The sequence below is a fragment of the Humulus lupulus genome, chromosome 2 (assembly GCF_963169125.1).
Source record: "Humulus lupulus chromosome 2, drHumLupu1.1, whole genome shotgun sequence".
Taxonomy (NCBI): Eukaryota; Viridiplantae; Streptophyta; class Magnoliopsida; order Rosales; family Cannabaceae; genus Humulus; species Humulus lupulus.
The window spans coordinates 11,451,369-11,473,135 of NC_084794.1; the positions used below are offsets into that span (position 1 = coordinate 11,451,369).

The following is a 21,767-nucleotide window of genomic DNA, read 5'->3' on the forward strand; positions in this document are numbered from 1 at the left end:
TCTGTCGGGGGGGCCCGCGGGACCTTTGCGTATCTCTGGCACTGTTCGCACTTGCGAACGTAGCCGATGCAATCTTTCTTCATGGTTGGCTAAAAGTATCCTTGGCTCAGGATCTTTTTGGATAGACTGGGCCCGGCTGTATGATCTCCGCAAAAGCCTTCGTGCATTTCATGCATGATGGCGCTTAGTTCTAACCCGGACACACACCTGAGGTAAGGCATGGACAACCCCCGGTGATAGAGTTTTCCGTCCATCATGACATATCGGTGGACTTGGTACTGAAGCTTCCTGGCTGCGGCTCGATCGTCCGGCACCTCACCGGTTGTCAGATAGCGGATAAGAGGTCCCATCCAGGACATGGAGTGGTCAATGGAGTTAACCGCAGGGGCCCGGATGCTTGGGATAAGGAGATGGTTGACGAGGACTAGCCCGGCCAGTTCAGCTTCGGCGTCGGTGGCCAGCTTTACTAGTGTGTCCGCGAACACGTTTTGCTGTCTGGGGATCTGGTGGATGGAGTGCTTTCTTAACCGTTGCAGCATCTCTCTCGTCTGAGTCACATAAGCCGTCATTCTCTCTCCTTTGGTTTGATATTCCCCCGAGATTTTCCTGACGACCAGCTGGGAATCGCTGTAGATTTCTAGTCTCGTGGCCCCTACTTCTCGGGCCAGGCGCAGCCTGGCCAGCACAACTTCATGCTCAACTTCGTTGTTCAATGCCTTGAACTAGAAGCGCAGGGCGTTTTGCAACTGGTGTCCCTGGGGTGATACCAAAATGATCCCGACCCCTGCCCCATTCTCATTCGAGGCCCCGTCCACGAAGACCTTCCATATAGGTGCCACGGGGGCCTCAAGATCATCTTCCTGGGATATCCCGGAACACTCAACGATGAAGTCGGCCAGGGCTTGGCCCTTGATGGACACTCTAGGGATGTAGGCTATATCGAACTAACTTAGTTCCGTGGCCCACTTTAGGAGTCTTCTCGATGACTTGGGCTTCTGTAACACTTGCCGCAGGGGGTGGTTGGTCAAGACTTTTATGGCGTGGGCTTGGAAGTAAGGCCGGAGCTTCTGGGATGCCATCAGCAGGCAAAAGGTCAGCTTTTCGATTAGTGGATACTGAGATTCAGGGACCAACAATCGCTTAATCACGTAGTACACTGGGAGCTGGGTCCTTTCCTCCTCCCATACCAATGCGGCGCTGATCACATGCTCGGTCACTGCCAGATAGAGGTATAGAGGCCCCCCGTCCACCGATTTTGCCAGGACCGGCGCCTGGGCCAGGTGCTCTTTCAGTTTTCGAAAAGCTTCTTCGCATTAGGCTGACCATTCGAAATGTTGGATTCCTCGAAGGACGTTGAAGAACGGGATGCACTTGTCGGTGGCCTTGGAGAAAAAACGGCTTAAAGCGGCTATCCGCTCGGTCAGACTTTGCACGTCCTTATGCTTCCGGGGAGAGGGCATATCAACCAGTGCCTTGATCTTATCCGAGTTGGCCTCAATTCCCCGGAAGCTCACTATGAAGCCCAAGAACTTCCTAGAGTCCACGCCAAAAGTGCATTTCTTGGGATTCAGCTTCATCCCGTACTTCCGAATGACTGAGAAAGCTTCAGCCAGGCCGTCCGAATGCTTCCCGGACGTCTTGGACTTGACTAGCATATCATCGATATAGACTTCCATGTTTCGCCCTAGCTGGGCCCAGAACATTCGATTGACGAGCCTTTGATAGGTTGCCCCGACGTTTTTCAGTCCGAAGGGCATGACGATGTAGCAGTATATCCCCTTGTCAGTTTGGAAACTGGTGTGTTCCTGATCCGCCACATGCATGGATATCTGATTGTAATCGGAATACACGTCCATGAAGCTCAAGATCTCGTACCCGGACGTTGCATCCACCATTTGGTCGATCCTGGGGAGCGGGAAACAATCCTTCAGACAATCTTTGTTGAGATTTTTGAAATCGATGCACGTTCTCCATGCTCTGTTCGGTTTCGGCACCAGAACGAGGTTGGCCAGCCACACGGGGTATACAACCTTGCGTATGAAGTTGATTGATGACAACTTCTCTACCTCCAGCTTGAGGGCCTCGGCTCTCTCCGTTCCCAAAGGCCTGTGTTTTTGGCAGACCGGGGTCGCGTTCGGGTCGATACTCAACGCGTGGTAGATGATGTTGCGGTCGATCCCCATCATATTCGAGTGAGACCAGGCCAGAATATCTTGGTTCTCCTTAACTTGGGCGATGATGGCGACCCGAACATCTGCCGGCAGATTTTTCTCGACTTGGATGACCTTGGTTGGATCGGTGTCGCTGATGCACACCTCCTCAATCTCGTCCATTGGCTCCAGGATGCGGTCGTCCCCTATCCTCGGGTCCAGGTTGTCTTCTTCCCGGATCATTCTCTCAGTAGGTGGGGAAGGAATCGGGTCGATGAGGTCCTCAAAGGGCTCGTCCCGGACCATGTATATTGCCGGGCAGACACGTGGTAGCACTTCCGGGCGCTCTTTTGATCTCCCCGGACAGTCCCCACCCATCCGTTGTCGCAAGGGAACTTCATGCAAAGATGACAGATAGAGGTGATGGACCTGAACTCGACTAGAGGTGACAGATAGAGGGGCAGTCCACCACTACGAAGGTGCAGAACTTGAATGAGTGCTGCAACTCACTCCCCAACGTTACGGGCAACTGGATCTTCCCCATGGGGAGTAGTGCGTCTCCGTTGAAGCCGTAAATCTGGGTCGGGCACGATGTCAGATCTGCTTCAGTCAAGCCAATGGCGGTGAAGGCGGGCTTGAACAAGAGGTTGATGGAGCTCCCGTCATCTACCAACACACGGGATACCAACTTGTTGGCGATCTGCGCATCTATGACCAGCGGGTCATGGTGCGGGAAATGGACGTTGCGGGCGTTGTCCTCTGTGAAGGTGATGGGGAGGTTCATCAATTTCGGGCGCTGAGCCGGGGCCTGGACAAGGGCGCACACCTCCTGATCATGGTCGAACTCGCTTAGGTAACGCTTTTGATCGTTCCTGGACGACCCTCCCAGGTGAGGTCTGCCCGAGATGGTGGCTACATGTCCGTCCACACGAGGGGGTGCTGTCCTGGATGGATAAGGCATTCCAGGGCTGGGTGCTTGTGCGACAGGGGCCCCCTGAGGGGTCTGTGCCGTCGGTTCCTGTGCATACCCTCCCTGAGGCGGGTATGCCCTGGGTGCTCCCGGGACCGTGGGTTGTCCGGGACCTGCTGACAAGCCCGAGACTCCCACGGGCATCCTGACCCACTGGTGGAAATGCCCCAGCTTGATGAGATTCTCGATCTCGTCCTTGAGTTGCCGGCACTCTTCGGTCGTGTGGCCCACGTCCTTATGGTAGGCGCACCGTTTGTTAGTATCCCTCGGATTTCTCCCCCCTCTTAACATGGGGCTAGGCTTTCGGTAGTGGATCGCCCTTTCTGTGGCCAGGAAGATGTTCTCCCTGGTGTCCACCAGATTGGTGTATTATGAATATTAGGGCTCGTAGCCCATTTTTCCTTTTTTAGCCGGTTCAGACCGATTTTGGCCTTTGCCAAATCTCTTCCCCCGGGAGGGGTTTACGTTTGCCTCTGTTACTCCCGCTTGCGACTGCTGGGCCTCGACGAGGGCAACGCTGTGACCCGCTGGCGCGACTTCGTACCCAGAAAAGTGGGCGGATTGGATCGTGGCATATCTTGAAGAGGCAGGACCGTACACCGTAGGGGTGTAGGTGATTCCAGGCGTAACGGCGGGTCCCGGGGCGATTGGGGGCGTGACGTAGGACTGCGCCGGGAACTGCACCCCGTACCCCGGGAACGCTTGGGCACTTGGCTGTGGGTCCGGAGGCCATCCGAAAGCCTGGATCTGAGCCTCTTCCCAATTGATAAATCCTTGGGCTCTCCTGATGAACTCTTCCAGGGTAGCCGCCTTGCTACGCTGCATGTCATCCCAGAGAGGGGACCCGGCCCGGATCCCAGACTGCAATGCCACCAGGTGTTGTCCGTCGTCCACCTTGTCTTGGAGGATTCTTCAGTGAAGCGTTGGATGTAGGCCCTCAGTGTCTCTGCAGGGAGCTGTTTAATATTTGTGAGGGCGTTGATTTGCATGTCCATCCATATGGTGGCCATGAACTGCTTGGGAAATGCCGACTACAGCCCTGACCAGGATTGGATGGATCCCGGCTTATGTCTTTTCCACCACTTCTCGGCGGGACCACCTAGAGTGATCGAGAAACAGAGGCACTTGCCGTCATCGCTGACGTGGGCCACTGTCATAAGCTAGTTGTATCGGGACAGATGATCCCTGGGGTCGGTGTTTCTGGTATAGGCGGTGAGGCTTGGCATCTTGAACCCCTTGGAGAGCACAACGTCCAGGATGTGCCTCACACATGGCTCTTTGTCCTCCTCATCGGAGTCGGTATCTGCTCCTTTCTGCTTGCGGACCAAACGGTCCGTGACCTTTTTCAAAGCAGCCAGCTGCTTTGCCGTGCCATCCTCCAGGGGGATTCTTTCGTTCCTTCTGTCGTTGATGTTGTTCCTAAGGTCGCCACCTCGGGGGAGGATCTTTTCCTTTCAGGCCCGCTCTTTCCGAGCGTTCAGTTCGTCGCATAGGTCTACCTGGGACGTGTCGTCCCCTGAACTAAGGGCATGACGCTCCTCATTGCGTGGCCATTCCCGACGATTTTTGTTTACCGAGGCGCTTGGGTGCAAAGACCTTTCTCGTTCGTCTCGCCTTGGGGCGTACTGCGGCCGTGCGTTCCGCGGCCGCGTCCCCTGCGGATCGATCGGGTGGCCCCGTCCTAGGACGGGGTGCACCTTCTCTTTCCTAGGGAGCGGCTGGGAACGGGTCTCGGATTTCATGACGGGGGTGTTCTTTTCTCAAGTCTTTCCACTGGCCTTCTTTTTCTCCCTGTCCGGATTTCCTGGGGCTGGCTCAGGAAACTTCTCCGAGAGAGGGGTCAGCCTCGCTTCTTCGGGGACCCCGACTCGGGCTTGCGAAGCAGGCTGTTGTGCTCCCGGAAGTGGGCCAGCTAGGGGATTGGTTGCCGGACCCTGCGCGCTATGAATGCCTGCAGGGCTTGGAAAGATTCTTGCATCCGCCGATGCGCCTCTGCCTGCTCAGCAATCCTGGCCTCTTGGTCCAGGACTTGCTGCCTCAGTCTAGTCACCTCCAGGTCCTGCTGGTGGGGCTCTCCTTTAGAGATCTCGGGATCCGCAGCTTCGTCGTGGTACTCCCCCTTGTTTTCCTCCTGTTCATAATAATCCTCCTCGTTCTATGTTCCACCCTCATAGTCTTGCGATTCGTCAAGGTTAGACGTCTGAGGAGGAGCGTTCTCAGGCAGATTCTGAGGAAGATGTTGGGAAGGCAACTGATCTCCATTGCCCTGCTCTGGGTTACTAGGGTCGAAAGTGGTGTGTCTTGTATTCACCATTGTAGTAGGGGTTTGGTGTTAGCACTAGCTTTCTCAGGCTCTCAATGAAAGCACCAAAATGTTTACCGAGATTTTCGGAAACTATATTAATGAATATTAGGTAAGACTAATGATATGGAATTTATAAGATAAAAACAGGATTTTTACGTGGTTGGGGCGTTAATGAGCCTTAGTCCACGAGTCAGTTGTATTAGAGCTTGGAAAGTCTTTTACAATGGAGTTTCTCTCTATGTTTTGACAGAGTAACTGTATACAAGTCGAAGAGAGATCCCTTCTCCAGTGCTCTGCCACCTGTATTTATAGGCTCACAGGAGCACGGGGCTTGGGCCGGGTATGACCTGGGCCCATCAAGGATAAATATCCTAGGCTTCTCTAATGGAAGCCCAATACAAAGGATAAAAATACAAAAGATGAAGAGAGACTGAAGCCCACTGGGGCTGCCCAAAGCCTATGCTCCGCCTGACAAAATAGGGCTTTTGGTTTGGACATTCCGAATAATGAAGCAGATTCAGGAGACAAGATCAGGCAGTGCATTGGCAGCGCAGGTCTGAACCAGCGGCGTACAATCCCGAGGTGGCCTTTCACGCAGGTGAAAAGTGGGGACAGCTCCCACGCGTCGTGGGGCGGCTTCAGGGTCATGGATGTCTTTTCCTGTCAACCTGGAGGACATGACCCGGGTTCGTTTACCTCTATCCCTCTTCGTTTACCACAGGCCCGGACCGTTTACCAGGCTCTGGGATCGTTTTGCGTATACCTTGACCGTATCCCTAACTGGCCATACGTCTCCCGGGCGACTGTCATGGATCATCTTCCTGGACACCATCCGGGTCCAGAACCACACTTGGGCCGTCGTCCTTGGTTACTCCCGTACTAAGTGGGCCTGGGCTGGGCCCATATCCAATCGCTCAGACCATGGGCCTGGACCATCGTCCTGGGCCCACGACAGGAAATGGGGATAACACCATATATATAATGTACATAGTAGTATGTCTCAATTCTATTTCTTTGCTTCATCTATTTGATTTTTCTTGATTCCAATCAATCTGAAATGATCGCAATACAACTCTTACTCCTACGATTCTAATTCTTAGATTTCTTTTTCATTTTTAATTCGAATTATATGGAATTTCGATATCCATTGAAAGAAAGAATCAAATTAATGAAGGAAAAAAGAAAGGTATGGGGATAATATAATAAAAGAAAATCAAGTAATTTTCTTGTTATAATTCTATGAAGAAGTAATTGATTGAGCAGTTGACAGAAGATCCAGAAAAAAGTAAAATTGGTTTTGTTCTTCGTTATTGTCCATGTAGAAAATTTATGAATAATTCGATTAGAATAATTTTCTGACCGTTTGTAGTCCTTTTACTTCTTGAAATACGAACAGAGGAATAATTACAATATTTGTTTGATTGAAAGAGTTCCTATATTATTTATAGAATACATTTATCCACTAGAATCCAATACAATAGAATTTTGAAATGAAAATATTTTCAAATTCCATTTTTAAATGCAAATCTTGACATAAAAAAAGTAAAGGCTTTTCCCAAAAAAACGATCTATTAAAAAATTGAAAGAGTTTTATTCCTTAACTCAATTAGTAGTACTTCTAGAGTCCACTTCTTCCCCATACTATGAGTGAAAGGAAAAATGTAAAGACTACCATTAAAGCAGCCCACGCGAGACTTACTATATCCATTGGAATTATGTCATCGATTTCTATAAAGGAATTATTGTTCACTAATAATAGTAGAATCACTGACGCAGAGTCAAAAGAGGTTTTTGATCCAAGACCAATGATAAAATAATAAATCCAATTAAGTTCTTAATAATTAGAAGATTTCAAGTATAATCGGAAAATATTAAGTACAAACAAAATACGTAGAGACTGCCTTAGAAGTTTCAAAAGTCTCAAAGGAATGTTAAGTTAATAATAAGGCCTATTTTTTGTCGCCCTTCTTTTTGTTAAGATAAAGTATACAAATATAAACTCAAGATAGCGTTTGGTTGGCTTGTTGGGCCTGGTTGGTAGTTCGACTAATTTCATGGATCATGTAGACAGAATTTTCCCACTACAGGTTTCAACTTGATTTTGGGATTTTTCTTTGTGTTGGTTTGCTAAATTACCGAGCTTTTTTGAAGCTCAACAATGGAGAAACCCATTTTTGGGTTCATAGTTCTCTTGTTAATTTTCGAGTAGAAATGGGTGGAATGGAGATTAGAGGTCAAACGACAATGGAAAGGGGATGAAAACCCAATCGACGTCGGCCAAAATGGTGGCCGGAGACGCCATTTCCAGGTGGGTCGAACCTGCAAAAAACCGGGTCAAAATTTTGACCCGCTCGCCCATTTGAAGCTCAAGGATGACACAAAATGACATGTCATTTTTGTCTCTGTAAGACAAAACAACATATCATTTTCATTGTTATAGAGGGTTATTGTTTATGCAAACGACATGTCGTAAGTGCATGATTTTTTTTTTTAAAAAAGGAACTTTTTTTTGGTGTGTGGGGGCGCGTGGGAGGTCCATTTTGGACCAATTTTTCCCCATTTTACTCAATTTTTAATCCTATCATTTTCATATGTTTATGCACAAGATTAATCCATGAATTTCATTTCATAATTGTATTTGTATTTAATCTTTTTGTGGCATAAACATGATTATTTGTTAAACAATAGTGAATGCTTATTTTCTTGCCTGTCGTAAGATTAAGCATGTTAAACTATTTAGTGATGAGGAACATTTAAATATTTATTTATTTAAATTTTGTGTTTTTTCCTTCAAAATTATATTAAGATCCATATGAGTAATTAATTATCCTATCGATAATAATTTCTTGGTAAGGATGCTTAATATGGTAAAGAAAATCAATTAAAATTATTAACCACAATTTGTCTACCTTCTCGATAGTAAATTAATATGTATTTGAGAACTCTAGCATATATAATGATCATTTGTTGTTTTGAGATAATTAATTTGTGAGAAAAGAACACAAATGACATGACCCTGTTATAACATGCATTTAATGATTATTGTTCTTATTTTTCATACAGCTTTAAGCATTCCTAGATATCCCTGCCATCTTGACACTGCATGGAACCAACCACAAGCAGTGGGTTGAATCTATCACGATGAACTTGGTTTTCATGAAAGTGGACTTGGCCTTGAGAATTGATGCACCATCTAAGCATGTTGATGATTGAGAAGGATAAGAAATCCTATGAGGACTGGGAACACTCCAATCGTTGTTGCTTGATATGCTCATGAGATATCCCATGAATGAATCCATTCGTGATAGTATTCCTTAAGTCCGAAAATGCAAAGGATTTTCTTGCTGCCATTAAGGAAAAGTACAAGAAATTCTCAAGGAATGAGAATAATGAACACTTGAACATGCTCCATCACACCATTTATGATGGTTCAATTAAGTGACAATAGGGCTTACATTGACAAGCTCATGGGCTATTATCACAAACTTAAGGCTATGGCTATGGACCTAGTTGAGGACTACATGGTATGGTTGGTGATGGAGACCATTCCATCTCAATTTGATACGATCAGATCAAGCTACAATGCTCAAAAAGAGCAATGTACAGTTGAGGAGATGTCTGCTATTCTTGCCAAGGAAGAAGAGGACATGAGAAAAGGAAGGGCAAAAAGCTTCTCCATGGTGGCAAATCCAAATAATTCTCACAAGAGAAAGTTCACTCTCAATAAATCTAGTGACCGAAAGCCTCCTAAGAAGAAAGTATTTAGTTCCAAATGGAATCGACAGTCAGACTCATCCTATACTGGTCATAAGAATGGGTTTTTCAAAGGGAAGTGCAAATTTTGTTAGAACTTTGGGTACAAGAAAGCTGATTGTCGAAAGCTCAAAGCTCACATAGAGACATAAAATAATTGTCTTGTGATGGTTTGTTTAGAGTCCAATATTATTGATGTGTCCTCAAATACTTGGTGGTTAGATACTGGAGCCACAATTCATGTCACGAATTCCTTGCAGGCAGTGACAAGTCGAAGAAGACCGAGTAGTTTGGAGCAGCATGTGTACATGGAAGACGATACGAAAGTCCAAGTTGAATTTTTGGGACAGTTAGATTTTAGTTGAATACATGACACTTTTTGGAGTTACGTGATGTTGCTTACATACCCTTTATTAGGTAGTATTGTTGTGAAATAACATCCGCAATAAAATAAACACTTACTAGGTAGTATTGTTGTCACATTATTTAAATAAATATTTAAGTGCAATAAAAACAACTAAATAAGGGCAATAAAAACAACTAAATAAGAAGTTTCACTGCAAAATTTCCTATATTTTATTAAAATTATCCATAAAGTATTAGTTCAGTTCTTTTGTTAAAATTATCCATAAAGTATTAGTTCGGCTCTTTTGTAACTATATAATGGAGATAGTAGTCTCAATTGCACTATTCAATTCCACGTAAACTCTTAAATTATTTGTCGTCTGTATTCTCTTTTCCTCCCGCAAGAATTGCTGAAATTTGGAGATCTCTGCTGTATGCTTTGTTGAAGAGAAAGAAAGTTTGAAAGTCTGATACGAATGGGAACCATGAAAAAATGGCTTTAGGCGTGAAGATTATCAGTCCCATTATATAATCATATGTTCTTGCTAGCTCCTTTAATGATTCCCATAGTCCTATCCTCTTTAACAAGCCCCTGCACGCTTGACCAATCTAAACAACAAAGACAAGGTCATAAATTCAATGAGAATATAATAGAACTGAGCTTAGATATAATTAAGTATTCCCCTTAATACTACATTCAAATTATCTAAGACAAATGGCATGAGCTTGTGACACTTACCAGAACAATGGCCCACCCTGTGGGCAAGAAGGCAAGCATAGCAGCAAATAAATCCGATATAGTGAGGCCAAATACTAGAACTAGGACACTCATGGTTGTTGTATAGCAAAGCGCTTTGAGAACTCTGAAAATGATATGCTGGAAATCGGTCCAAAATATACGGTTTCTCATGGGCTCCATCTGATTAAAAATTGTTATATATGATGAGCAGAAGCAAGCCAGATCACATAAAACATTGCTTTTTTTTTTGCTTTGTTTGTGTGAGTCCAAATGAGCTGCTTGAGTTACTCACTCACATAATTTTCCCAGATATATTAATTATTTACATGAATAAGAGTGTTTATTTATGACACTTTAAGGTGCCCAATACTACATGAGGTGACACATTCTAAGTAGTTAGAGGTACATCCATCATTATTTATTAAACTAAAATATGTGAGACTTAATATTAAATTGCATTTCATATAGTATTGGACACCTTACGTTTCCTCTTAACATTAATCCATAGAAAGAACATAAAATGAGTGACTTACCTTGAAAACAAGAAGAGCAACTACCAAGGCTAGCCAAGAAAGTCCATAAACCTAGACGAAATCAAATCAAATTATGTAAGATTGAGCCTTAAACATCAAATTTAAATTTTGATAAGACCTAAGAGAAAAATAGTGTTAAAGGATCATACCATTAAGCTCTTGTTGTGGTTAGCTATATCAAGGTGATACACTATTCCAAATTGATAGATAAAGAAGCGAAATGCAAGAAGGATTTCAAGCACCCTTCCTCGAATATCCATGTGTTTGATGTGATCTTCTTCATCCCACCATGCGTCCCAGCATTTTTCAGGTGAGATGCCAATATTACCACGATTCCCCATCCACCTCTTCCAATCCCTCCAATCATCCACAGTGTTTTTCAAGTCAAAACCAATAGGATTGAATACAAATGGAGCAAACAACCAGGAAGCAACAAGAAACCACATAGAGAAAGTGATGAACAAATAGAGTTTTGAAGTAGGGTAAGGGTCCCTATAGACTTCATACACAATTAATAAGATCAAAATCTCCAACCCCTTGACATAGTGACTACGTGAGTAAAGACGATAATTATGGCCAAACTTTGCATTAAAATAACCAAAGCCACGACTAGTTTCACGGTTAGAACTTCCATAGTGTAAGAATTTTGTCCCATAATAATGTGCGTTTGTTCCCATTTGGAATGTGAAGAACACAGAGGCTAGCTGCAACTGCATGATGATGAAACTTCCCAATGCTGTTGGAAACCCTTTCTCCAAGCCAATTTCCATGACTATTGGCAACACTTGTATCAGGCCTAATTGGAAGACAGATTGGGTAGCCAAGGCGTCTCCAAGAGCTTTGTTTTGAAGTATGGTTGGATCATCTATGGTTGAATTATGTAGGACTATGGATGGATTATTTAGGATCTCCCTTTCCACTCCACTCAAAACCATGTACAGACGTCCATATAAGAACACGTATACAGTTACCACTGTTACCTGAGACAACATATATAATGTCACATTTGGGTACATTGTTAAAAATGCACACTATATGTATATCCACTATCAACGTACACCATGACATGAATTATTGAAAGTAATACTTTTAAATGTGACAAGTTAATTTGAAAACAAAGTTGAACTATAGCAATCATTGCAAATATGACAATTCATTTGCATTTCATTCATTTTTAAACTATTTGCTGAAATAACAACATGCCACAAGTATAGTTGCTATATGATGATCTATTTAACTAACTTAACCTAGCCAAAATCGGTTTTATCGACGTCAAAGATAAAAACATTTGGTCTAAGAATGTAGATATATATTTCCAGAATTTGCCACCAAACTACTATCTATGCATGCATTATTTGCCAGGACACTTGAATTGCACCAGATTAGCGCCATATACTACTAAAATAAAAAACATTATATAGATTAAGTTCAACTTACTTACTTACCATACAACTAAAATAGAAACCAACACTGGTGAAGTAAAATGATAGCATTCCGTAGAAGTTAAAATGACGTGCAAGCCGATAATCAGTTGTCTGTTCTGCATTTCCATTTGAAACTTTGGCCTCAAATACTGAAATTTGATTCATACGCACATCACGTCCTTTACCAACTTGGATATACTCGTTATTTTTTATAAATCCTCCGCGCAAAGTTGAATTGTAGCCTGTAGTTTTACAAATTAATTAATATTGGACTTAACAATTAATTCATAAATAATATCTTGTCAAAATATTATCCATCTAAATCTATTGGATTAGCTTCCAAAAATAAATATATAAATAATTATTGGATTATTTTGACTATTAAAATTTGATTGAAAGACAATTTAATAATTTTGTGTTAGTTTTGTTTGTTTTAAAAGTAGACACCATTGTAATGTTTATACATTTTTAATTCTAATTCACTTTTCTTTAAAATTGATTATTTTATTTTTTTAAAGATTAAATTATAAAAATATAAATTGAAAAAAAAACTGAAAATATTTTCGTGGCGCAGTTTTGCCTTGGGAAAAGTCTCCATTGTTAGGCATATCGATACACTTTTCATGACGCGTCGTAAAAGAATTTTTTCTGTGCAAAAATGCACCGGTAAAAGCCTTTTCCACAACATTTTTTTACCGGTGATATCAATTTTCCGTGGCTTTAACTCGTCGGTGATTGTATTTTGTGCTAACACATGTCATTTTGCGCTAGGAAAAGATTCATTAGTGGCCTACTTTATCTGATGCCATTTGCCGACGCAAAAATGCAACGGAAAAGAGTTTTGAGCTTTCCCAATGAATTTCAGGTACTTTTAATGATGCAAAAATGCATTGGGAAAAATCTCGTTTCTGGTAGTGTTATAAGAACTTTGAGAGTTGTATTTAGATAACGTGCAATTCAATATACTCAAATGATTTTATAATTAACTAATATTACCTGCGAATATATCTTCACTCAATGTTCTTATTTCTGATGCTTTAATTATCCCACTTGTTATATGGAAGATTCTATCCAAAATATCAGGGTGGCCATAATGGAACTGGTCCCTGTAAGTTAAGAAATAATATTAAGAAATATGCATAATAATATATATATATATATGACAGTAATATAAAATAAATCGTACAGATTAAAGAAAAATAAATTTGATTAAATTACGAACGCTTATGGTCAGGAAAAAGTGGTTGGGCTTGGAGAATTGTATATATGCATCATATATTACACAAGTCTTGAACTTGATAATTAAGAAAAAGCCACACAAACAATTTATTAATTGTGTCATGGAAAATTGATAACAAGACACAAAACTTTCACATGATCACGTTTCACCCTAACATGAAAGCAAATCATTCTGCCTATAAGATTCAGGAATAAACAAAGAGACTTCCAGACTGTTACGAACCCGGACAACTCAACCACTGTAGCTGAGAAGTAGTTGTAATGAACTAACAAATTTGTTAAATATCGTGTACTGTACACTAGATTGTTAAAATTCTGTTAGAGATTTATGTTATGCCTTTGTAACATTGTGTACGACTATAAATACAATATAATGCCTCTCTTGTTTTCTCAGTTCAGAGAGAGAGAGAGAGTTTCATTCATTCCTTGTTGTGATTCATTGAGTTTTTCCTTCTCTTGTTATTTCTTTCACTTGGTATCAGAGACAACGATGATCCATCCATGGCGTCTTCTTCCAATACTCTGGCTCCAGCTCCGGCGACTTCGGCAACAACAACCGTGACCGCACCAACAGCTTCACGTGTCGGCTTGTCTCCTTTCGCTAATACTCTCTGCTCCACCATCTCTCTGAAATTGTTGTAGGTACAACTACGTCTCTTGGCATGCACAACTCGTCCCTACCATAAGAGGTTACGTTCTAGAAGGCTATGTGTTCGGAAAAACTCCAGGACCTCCAAGGATAGTTCAGATCATGGATGAGAAAGGAGAATTGGTGGCGATCGTGAATCCGAAGTGCACACTATGGATCAGTGAAGATCAATTCCTTCTGAGTTGGATCCTCTCATCTCTCACACCTTCGATCTTGAGCCAGGTGGTCCGTTGTCAAACCAATTGTGAAGCATGGCGTGCTCTCGAAACTCAGTTCTCCAATAATAGCAAGAATCGTGTTATGGAACTCAAAGATTAGATGCAAACCATGAAGAAGGGCTCACAGACCATATCGAAGTATGTTGCAAAGATGGAAAACATTGTCGATACTCTGCTCCTGGCTAAATACCGAGTTCCAGAAGGCGAACTCATCATGAGCATCCTTAATGGATTGCCAACTGAGTATGATGGAGCTATAAACAATATACTGAGCCAGAAGAACTTGAATGTACAGGAGGTTCAGTCTCTCTTATTGAGCCAAGAAAATCGCCTTCAGAAATGGTCTTCCACAACAACTATTGAGGTTCAGCCACCTTCGGTTCATTTCGCTCAGACGTCTACCAGGGGACGCTGACTGTCTAGCCCGATGCGTGGTCGCGGATCTGCTCGTGGAAGGGGACGACAGCGGGGAGATAAGAAATGATAAAAACAGAGTATTGAGAAGATGAAAAACTCAGCTCAATGAGCATGAGGCAATTGCATTGATATTTAAGGGTTATAACTCAGGATTAGACCGTTGTACAATTGACAGGTGTAGGGAGATTACAAAAGGAATATAGCACAGAAAACAATGCTAACAAAATCATAACAGAATTTGTACGATTAGTACACAAGAAATATTCTGATGATATTACTCCCAAATCATAGGACAGCTCAGCAATGCCACACAGACAGCCAGGTCACCAATCATTTCTTGACACCACCCCTCAAACGGCAGGGTGATTCCTTCACCTGAAGTTTGTCTTTCAGAAAGTGAAATCTGGTTGGTGACAATCCCTTGGTCAAGCAGTCAGCTATTTGATCATGAGAGGGAACATATCTAACATCTAACTGCCTTTGCATTACTTTGTCTCTAATGAAATGCACATCAAGCTCTATGTGCTTAGTTCTTGCATGGTACACTAGATTGGCAGTCATGGCCTTTGCACTCATATTATCACACCAAATAATAGGAGTTGCAGACAAGTGTATTTTCATTTCTTTAAGAAGTCCTTGCAGCTAAGATAGTTCAGCAGCAAGTTGAGCCAATGCTCTGTACTCAGATTCAGTACTAGGGCGGGCTACAACGGTTTGCTTCTTTGATGACCAAGAAATGAGAGAGTCTCCCATAAAACCACAATAACCAGTAATAGATTTTCTGTCATCTGGACAGCATGCCCAGTCGGCATCAGAAAATCCAATTAGATTCAGATGTTCACCAGGAGATATATGCAATCCATGGTACATGGTACCTTTGAGATACCTCAGAATTCTTTTTGTAGCATTCCAGTGAGCTGTTGTAGGAGCTTTTAGGAACTGGTTCAATTTGTTGACTGCAAAGGATATATCGGGTCTGGTGTGACTTAGGTACTGCAGGGCCCCTATAATGCTTATGTAGTTTGTTGGTGAGTTCAGAGGTTCTCCATCATTCAGTGATAGTGGTCTTCCTGCTACCATTGGTGTGGGACTCGGTTTTAAATTTTCCATGTTTGCCTTTTGCAAGAGTTCAGCTATGTATTTTCCTTGTGAGAGATAGATTCCAGTGCTGTCTCGAAAAACTTCTATACCCAGGAAATAACTCAGTGGACCAAGATCCTTAAGAGAAAACATTTTGTTAAGTTTGGTTATGAACAGATCCAGTTCATTTGTGTTGTTTCCAGTGATGATTATATCATCAACATAGATCAGTAGCATTATGACAAACCTTGGTCTTTTGAGAATAAAGAAGGAAGTGTCTGCCTTGGAGTTTTCAAATTGCCATTGCAAAAGTATGTTCTTGAACTGATCATACCAAGCTCTGAGAGCTTGTTTCAAGCCATAAATTGATTTGTTTAGCTTGCACACATGGTTAGGAAACTGAGGAGATTCAAAACCTTGTGACTGCATCATATAAACATCTTCTTCCAAAATGCCATTGAGAAAAGCATTATTGATGTCCAGCTGTCTAATCACCCAATCTTTAGTCACAGCTAGAGTGAGCACAACTCTCACTGTTGGAGCCTTTACCACTAGACTGAAAGTTTCCCCAAAATCCAAGCCTAGCCTTTGATGAAACCCCTTTGCCACGAGTCTAGCTTTGTATCTTTGAAAGGAGCCATCTGCATTGTATTTGATCCTGTAAACCCATTTGTTACCCACAATGTTGTATGCATCAGAATAAGGTACCAAATGGTAAGTCTTGTTTCTTTTCAAGGCCTGAATTTCATCATTCATTGCCTTATTCCACCCCTCATGTTGAAGAGCAGCTTCAACAGTAAAAGGCTCATGGTGTGTGAGATCAAACTTGGCCTGGCCCATATAGACTTTTGGCTTGAAGATGCCAGCTTTTGCTCTGGTGATCATGGGGTGAGCTGGTGGAGCAGTTGGCTGCTGAACAACCTATTCTTGTTCTTCAGCAGCAGATGACAATGGTGAACTTGCATCTGCTATATCACAATCAGCAGCAGGTGTCATGGGAAAAGTTTCAGAGTTGTATGGGATACTCACCAGAGATTGTGCAGAGGATTGAGAAGATGATGCTGAGGAGAGTGCATTTGATTCAGATGGAGATGCAGTGTTTGATATGGTGTCAGAGTTCTGATATTGTGTTGTAGCAGAGGCATTAGGAAGCACAAACCAGGAGTGAGGAGTTTGCATGGTAAGAACTGTTTCTGGTTTGTAATTATTGAGAAAACCTGATTCAAAAGGAAATTCATTTTCATTGAAAATGACATTCCTAGAGATATAAATTCTACCATGTGGACTCAAACATTTATAACCCTTGTAAACTTCACTATACCCCAAATTTACACATTTAATGGAGTGAAATTGGAATTTATGTTTTTGGTATGGTCTAATGCAAGGAAAACAAGATACTCCAAACACTTTTAGCAGTTTGTAATCAGGTAATTTTCCATTAATGATCTCATAAGGAGACTTGCCTTTCAAAACTGCAGTTGGTAGTCTGTTAATCAAATAAACAGAGGTTTGAAAAGCTTCAGACCAATATTTCAAGGGCATATGAGCTTGAGCTAATAAAGTTAACCCCATTTCCACTATGTGCCTATGTTTCCTCTCAGCTCTGCCATTTTGAGCAGAGGTGTGAGGACAAGAGTGTTGAAACTCAATACCACACTCAATAACCAGATCTAAAAATGCCTCATATTCACCTCCCCAATCTGTTCTAACCATTTTAATTTTTCTTTCAAATCTGTTTTCAACAAGTGCTTTAAATTGTCTAAAGGCAGGTAAAGCATCAGATTTTTGTTTCAAGGGAAAAAGCCATGTAAACCTACTATGATCATCAATGAAGTGAATGTAGTATTTATAATTGGTGTGTGATGCAATTGGAGCTGGACCCCAAAGGTCAGTGTGTATTATGTCAAGAATGGAAGTTGCTCTACTAGTGGAATTGTTAAAAGGTAAAGCATGTGATTTCCCAAATTGACAAGCATCACAAAAACAAGGTTTTTCATTAATAGAACTTTTGACATTTGACAACTTTAGCACTTGATTTAGAACAGGTAAAGATGGATGCCCTAGCCTTCTGTGCCAGGTATCCTTTAGGGAAATTGAAATTGCATTTCTGGATGGCTGAACTTGAGTAGAGTAGGTACTGACATGTGACTGGTAGCAGGAATTGGAAGGAGATGAAGAAGAATTTCCAAGCTGGTAGAGTCCATCTTTAAGCACTCCTCTCAGAATCACCTTCCCTGTTCGATCCTTCACACAACAAGAACCAACAAAAAGTTCAATGGATACATTGTTGTCATGTGTTAATCTTGAAACACTAATAAAATCTTTTGTTATAGCAGGTACATGTAAGACATCTTTTAAAATTAAATGAGAGTCAAATAAGGTGTTCAGTTTACTATTTCCAATTTGAGAAATAGTCAACTGACTGCCATCACCTATAGTGACTTTATCCTTACCACCATAATCACTTTTTCCTGTCATCTTTCCAGCTTCAGATGTAAGGTGGTTGCTGGCCCCACTGTCAGCATACCATCCTTCATCATGGAGAATTTCAGGTGTAGCAACTAGAGCATACTGTTGTTGTTTGTCTTGAGGAGGATCTGTGTTTGGTGGATGACCAGTGTAGGTGTCATCATACCTGTTGTAGCACACAACAGCTGAATGACCATATTTCCCACACACCTGACAAGTAGGTTTGGAGTTGCTGTGTCTACCTCCTCTACCTCTGCCACGTGATCCTCCTCCTCCTCTAGGTGCTGAGGGATGTTGTGGATTCCCACGGCCATGAGAGTAGTTGTGTCCAAATCTCCTGGTTTGATTTGAGTTGGAACCAGGACCAAATGGTTTTTGTGCCATGTTGGCTGTGGGATTGTCCAGCTGTTTGGAATTAGATGAAAAAGAGCTTAGCCTCTCAAGCTTGCTGTCAAAGCTGAGGATAGTGCTTGAAAGTTCTTCCCAAGACATGGTGGTTCTAGCCTCCAGAGGTACCACAATAGTGAGATATTCAGCACCCAAACCAGATAAGACATTACCTCTAAGCAGATTATCAGGATATGGCTCACCAGCCAGAGCTAAAGTGTCTACCCACAGTCTTTTCTGCTTCAGGTATTCTGCCATAGACTGAGACCCTTTTCGAATAGTTTGAAGCTTGGTTCTGAGATCCTCCATGTTGGCTCTGGAGTGAGCTCCATATAAGTCTTCAAGAGCTGTCCACAAGCTAGCTGCAGATCGGCATCCTATGACTTCGGAGGCAATGCCTTCAGTCATAGATCAGAAGAGCCAGCCCATTAGAAGCTGGTCATGGGTAATCCATGATTCATAATCTGGATTTGCAATGGGGATTCCTCCCTCGACACCATTTCCAGAGGTGAGAAACTCTGTTGGGCATGGTTTTGAACCATTGAGAAAGCCCTCCAGACGATGCCCGCTTATAATGGTTAGAACCATTGTTTTCCATAGAGGAAAGTTGTTGCGATCTAACTTCACAGTGAATGGTTGGCTGAGCGTGTTGTTGAAGGGGGTTGGCATCGTTGAGTTAGTCGAACTGGATCCAGCTGTGTGGATTCCTGAAGCAGCTGTGCCTCCAACTGCTAGTGAAGCTTGCCCTGGAGTCGTCACCGGAGTCTGAGAAGAATCATCTGTTGTCATGGCATTGGCCTACAAGGCTCTGATACCAAGATAAGAAATGATAAAAACAGAGTATTGAGAAGATGAAAAACTCAGCTCAATGAGCATGAGGCAATTGCATTGATATTTAAGGGTTACAACTCAGGATTAGACCGTTGTACAATTGACAGGTGTAGGGAGATTACAAAAGGAATATAGCACATAAAACAATGCTAACAAAATCATAACAGAATTTGTACGATTAGTACACAAGAAATATTCTGATGATATTACTCCCAAATCATAGGACAGCTCAGCAATGCCACACAGGCAGCCAAGTCACCAATCAACAATCTTTTATTGAGCCAAGAAAATCGCCTTCAGAAATGGTCTTCCACAGCAACTATTGAGGTTCAGCCACCTTCGGTTCATTTCGCTCAGAGGTCTACCAGGGGACGTTGACTGTCTAGCCCGATGCGTGGTCGCGGATCTGCTCGTGGAAGGGGACGACAGCGGGGATCATTCAAAGGCAATGGTTCACGACCAATTTGCTAGATTTGCAACAAGCCAGGGCCATACAACTGTTACCTGCTGGTACAAACATGATGAGGAAAGCAACACTAATTCTCCACCACATGGAAAAAACAATACTAGTAAAGCTGCTTATCTTGCTGCGTCTGAAGCACATGTCAATCCCGTATGGTATGCTGATAGTGATGCCACAGACCACATCATCACAGAGTGAGCAAATCTGAACATCAACAACACCTACCAGGGACCAGATCAGGTAATGGTCGCAAATGGTGAGCTTCTCCCTATTCACAAAACTGGCAGCACTTGTTTTTATTCAAACACTCCTGATAAAACAGTAAAATTACATAATGCACTGTGTGTTCATAATATTACTAAGAGTTTGATTAACATCTCTAAACTCACAGCTGACAATGATGTGTTTGTTGAATTTCACTCTATGCCTGCTATGTCAAGGACAAGGAAACAAGAAAGCTGCTACTTGAAGGACAACTTAAGGATGTGCTTTACTCTTTCATACCCAGACAGTCACCAATCCCACCCCAAATTGAGTGTAATAAAATCTTTGGTCACAACTATTTTACTGCCTTTAGAACTACACCTTGTATATGACACAAGAGACTTGGCCATCCTAGTTCTAAAATCTTACACAGTTTAGCCTCTATATTACCAGGCTGTAAAGATGTGACCAAGATCAATAAAACTCATTTCTATGATTCATGTCAAATGGGAAAAATGCATTCTCTTCCATTTAAGCTTGCTGAAAACAAAAACACAACTCCTTTACAACTGATCCATTCGGATTTGTGGGGTCCTACCCCAATCAAATATACTTTAGGCTATAGCTATTATGTCACTTTCCTGGATGATTACACTAGATACACGTGGATTTATCCTCTAACACCCAAATCTGAAAAAATACTTGTTTTTCAAATGTTCAAAATACATGTGGAAAAATATTTTGGTCTCTCAATAAAGTTGTTTCAAAGTGATTGGGGTGGAGAATTTAGACCATTTGCTAAATTTTGTTGTCTCAGGGAATTGGGTTTATAAAACCATGTCCTCACACCCACCAAAACATCGCCATATTGTTGAGAGTGGCCTAACCCTTCTTGCCCAAGCTAAGATGCCATACCAATTTTGGTGGGATGCTTATCGCACTGCCACTTACCTCATTAACAAACTTCCAACTCTAGTTTTGACTGGAAAGTCTCCTTATGAATGTCTGTTTAAATCTAAGCATGATTATACTTTTCTCAAAGTGTTTGGGCCTGCTTGTTACCCATACTTAAGGCCCTATAGTAACCATAAAATTAAGTGCAGGAGTACCAAGTGTCTATTTGTAGGGTATAGCTCAGCACATAAGGGATATCAATGTCTCCATCCCTCTAATAGAATATATGTCTCAAGGAATTGTGTGTTTAATGAAAATGATTTTCCTTATTATGAGTTGTTTCCAAGTTCTCATAAAAGACAAAATACAAGTCAAACTTTCCCCACCTTCACATGTACTCCTCACACTACACTCCAAAACTCACACACAGATATATATATATATATATTCAACCTACCAACGTGGAGCCCATTCAGATAGCTAGTCCTTCCACCACGCCTATGTCAGCTACAAATGACAACAATTCAGCCATGCCTCATATTGATTAAGTGACAACAGCTAATACTGACGCAACAAAGGACCCACCAACGACTAATACTAGTCAAGTCCCTCCTGCTCACTACAGACAAGCTCCTTTATCAACACACTTTATGCAAACACGACTAATGTTAGGAATTGTGAAGCCCAAAGTCTTGAA

General features: G+C 42.3%; 1 protein-coding gene across 1 annotated transcript in view; it reads right to left on the reverse strand.

Annotated features, from left to right (window-relative positions):
• Positions 1-9,743: 9,743 nt before the first annotated feature.
• LOC133817282 (callose synthase 7-like) overlaps positions 9,744-21,767 on the reverse strand; it is a 56,213-nt gene continuing 44,189 nt past the window's right edge. The window contains exons 36-41 of the mRNA XM_062249754.1: positions 13,216-13,325; positions 12,241-12,461; positions 10,945-11,775; positions 10,796-10,846; positions 10,263-10,442; positions 9,744-10,132 (exon numbers count right to left, since the gene is read on the reverse strand). Coding sequence (XP_062105738.1) covers positions 9,893-10,132; positions 10,263-10,442; positions 10,796-10,846; positions 10,945-11,775; positions 12,241-12,461; positions 13,216-13,325 — 1,633 coding nt within the window. The 3' untranslated portion in view covers positions 9,744-9,892. The remainder of the gene's footprint in view (positions 10,133-10,262; positions 10,443-10,795; positions 10,847-10,944; positions 11,776-12,240; positions 12,462-13,215; positions 13,326-21,767) is intronic.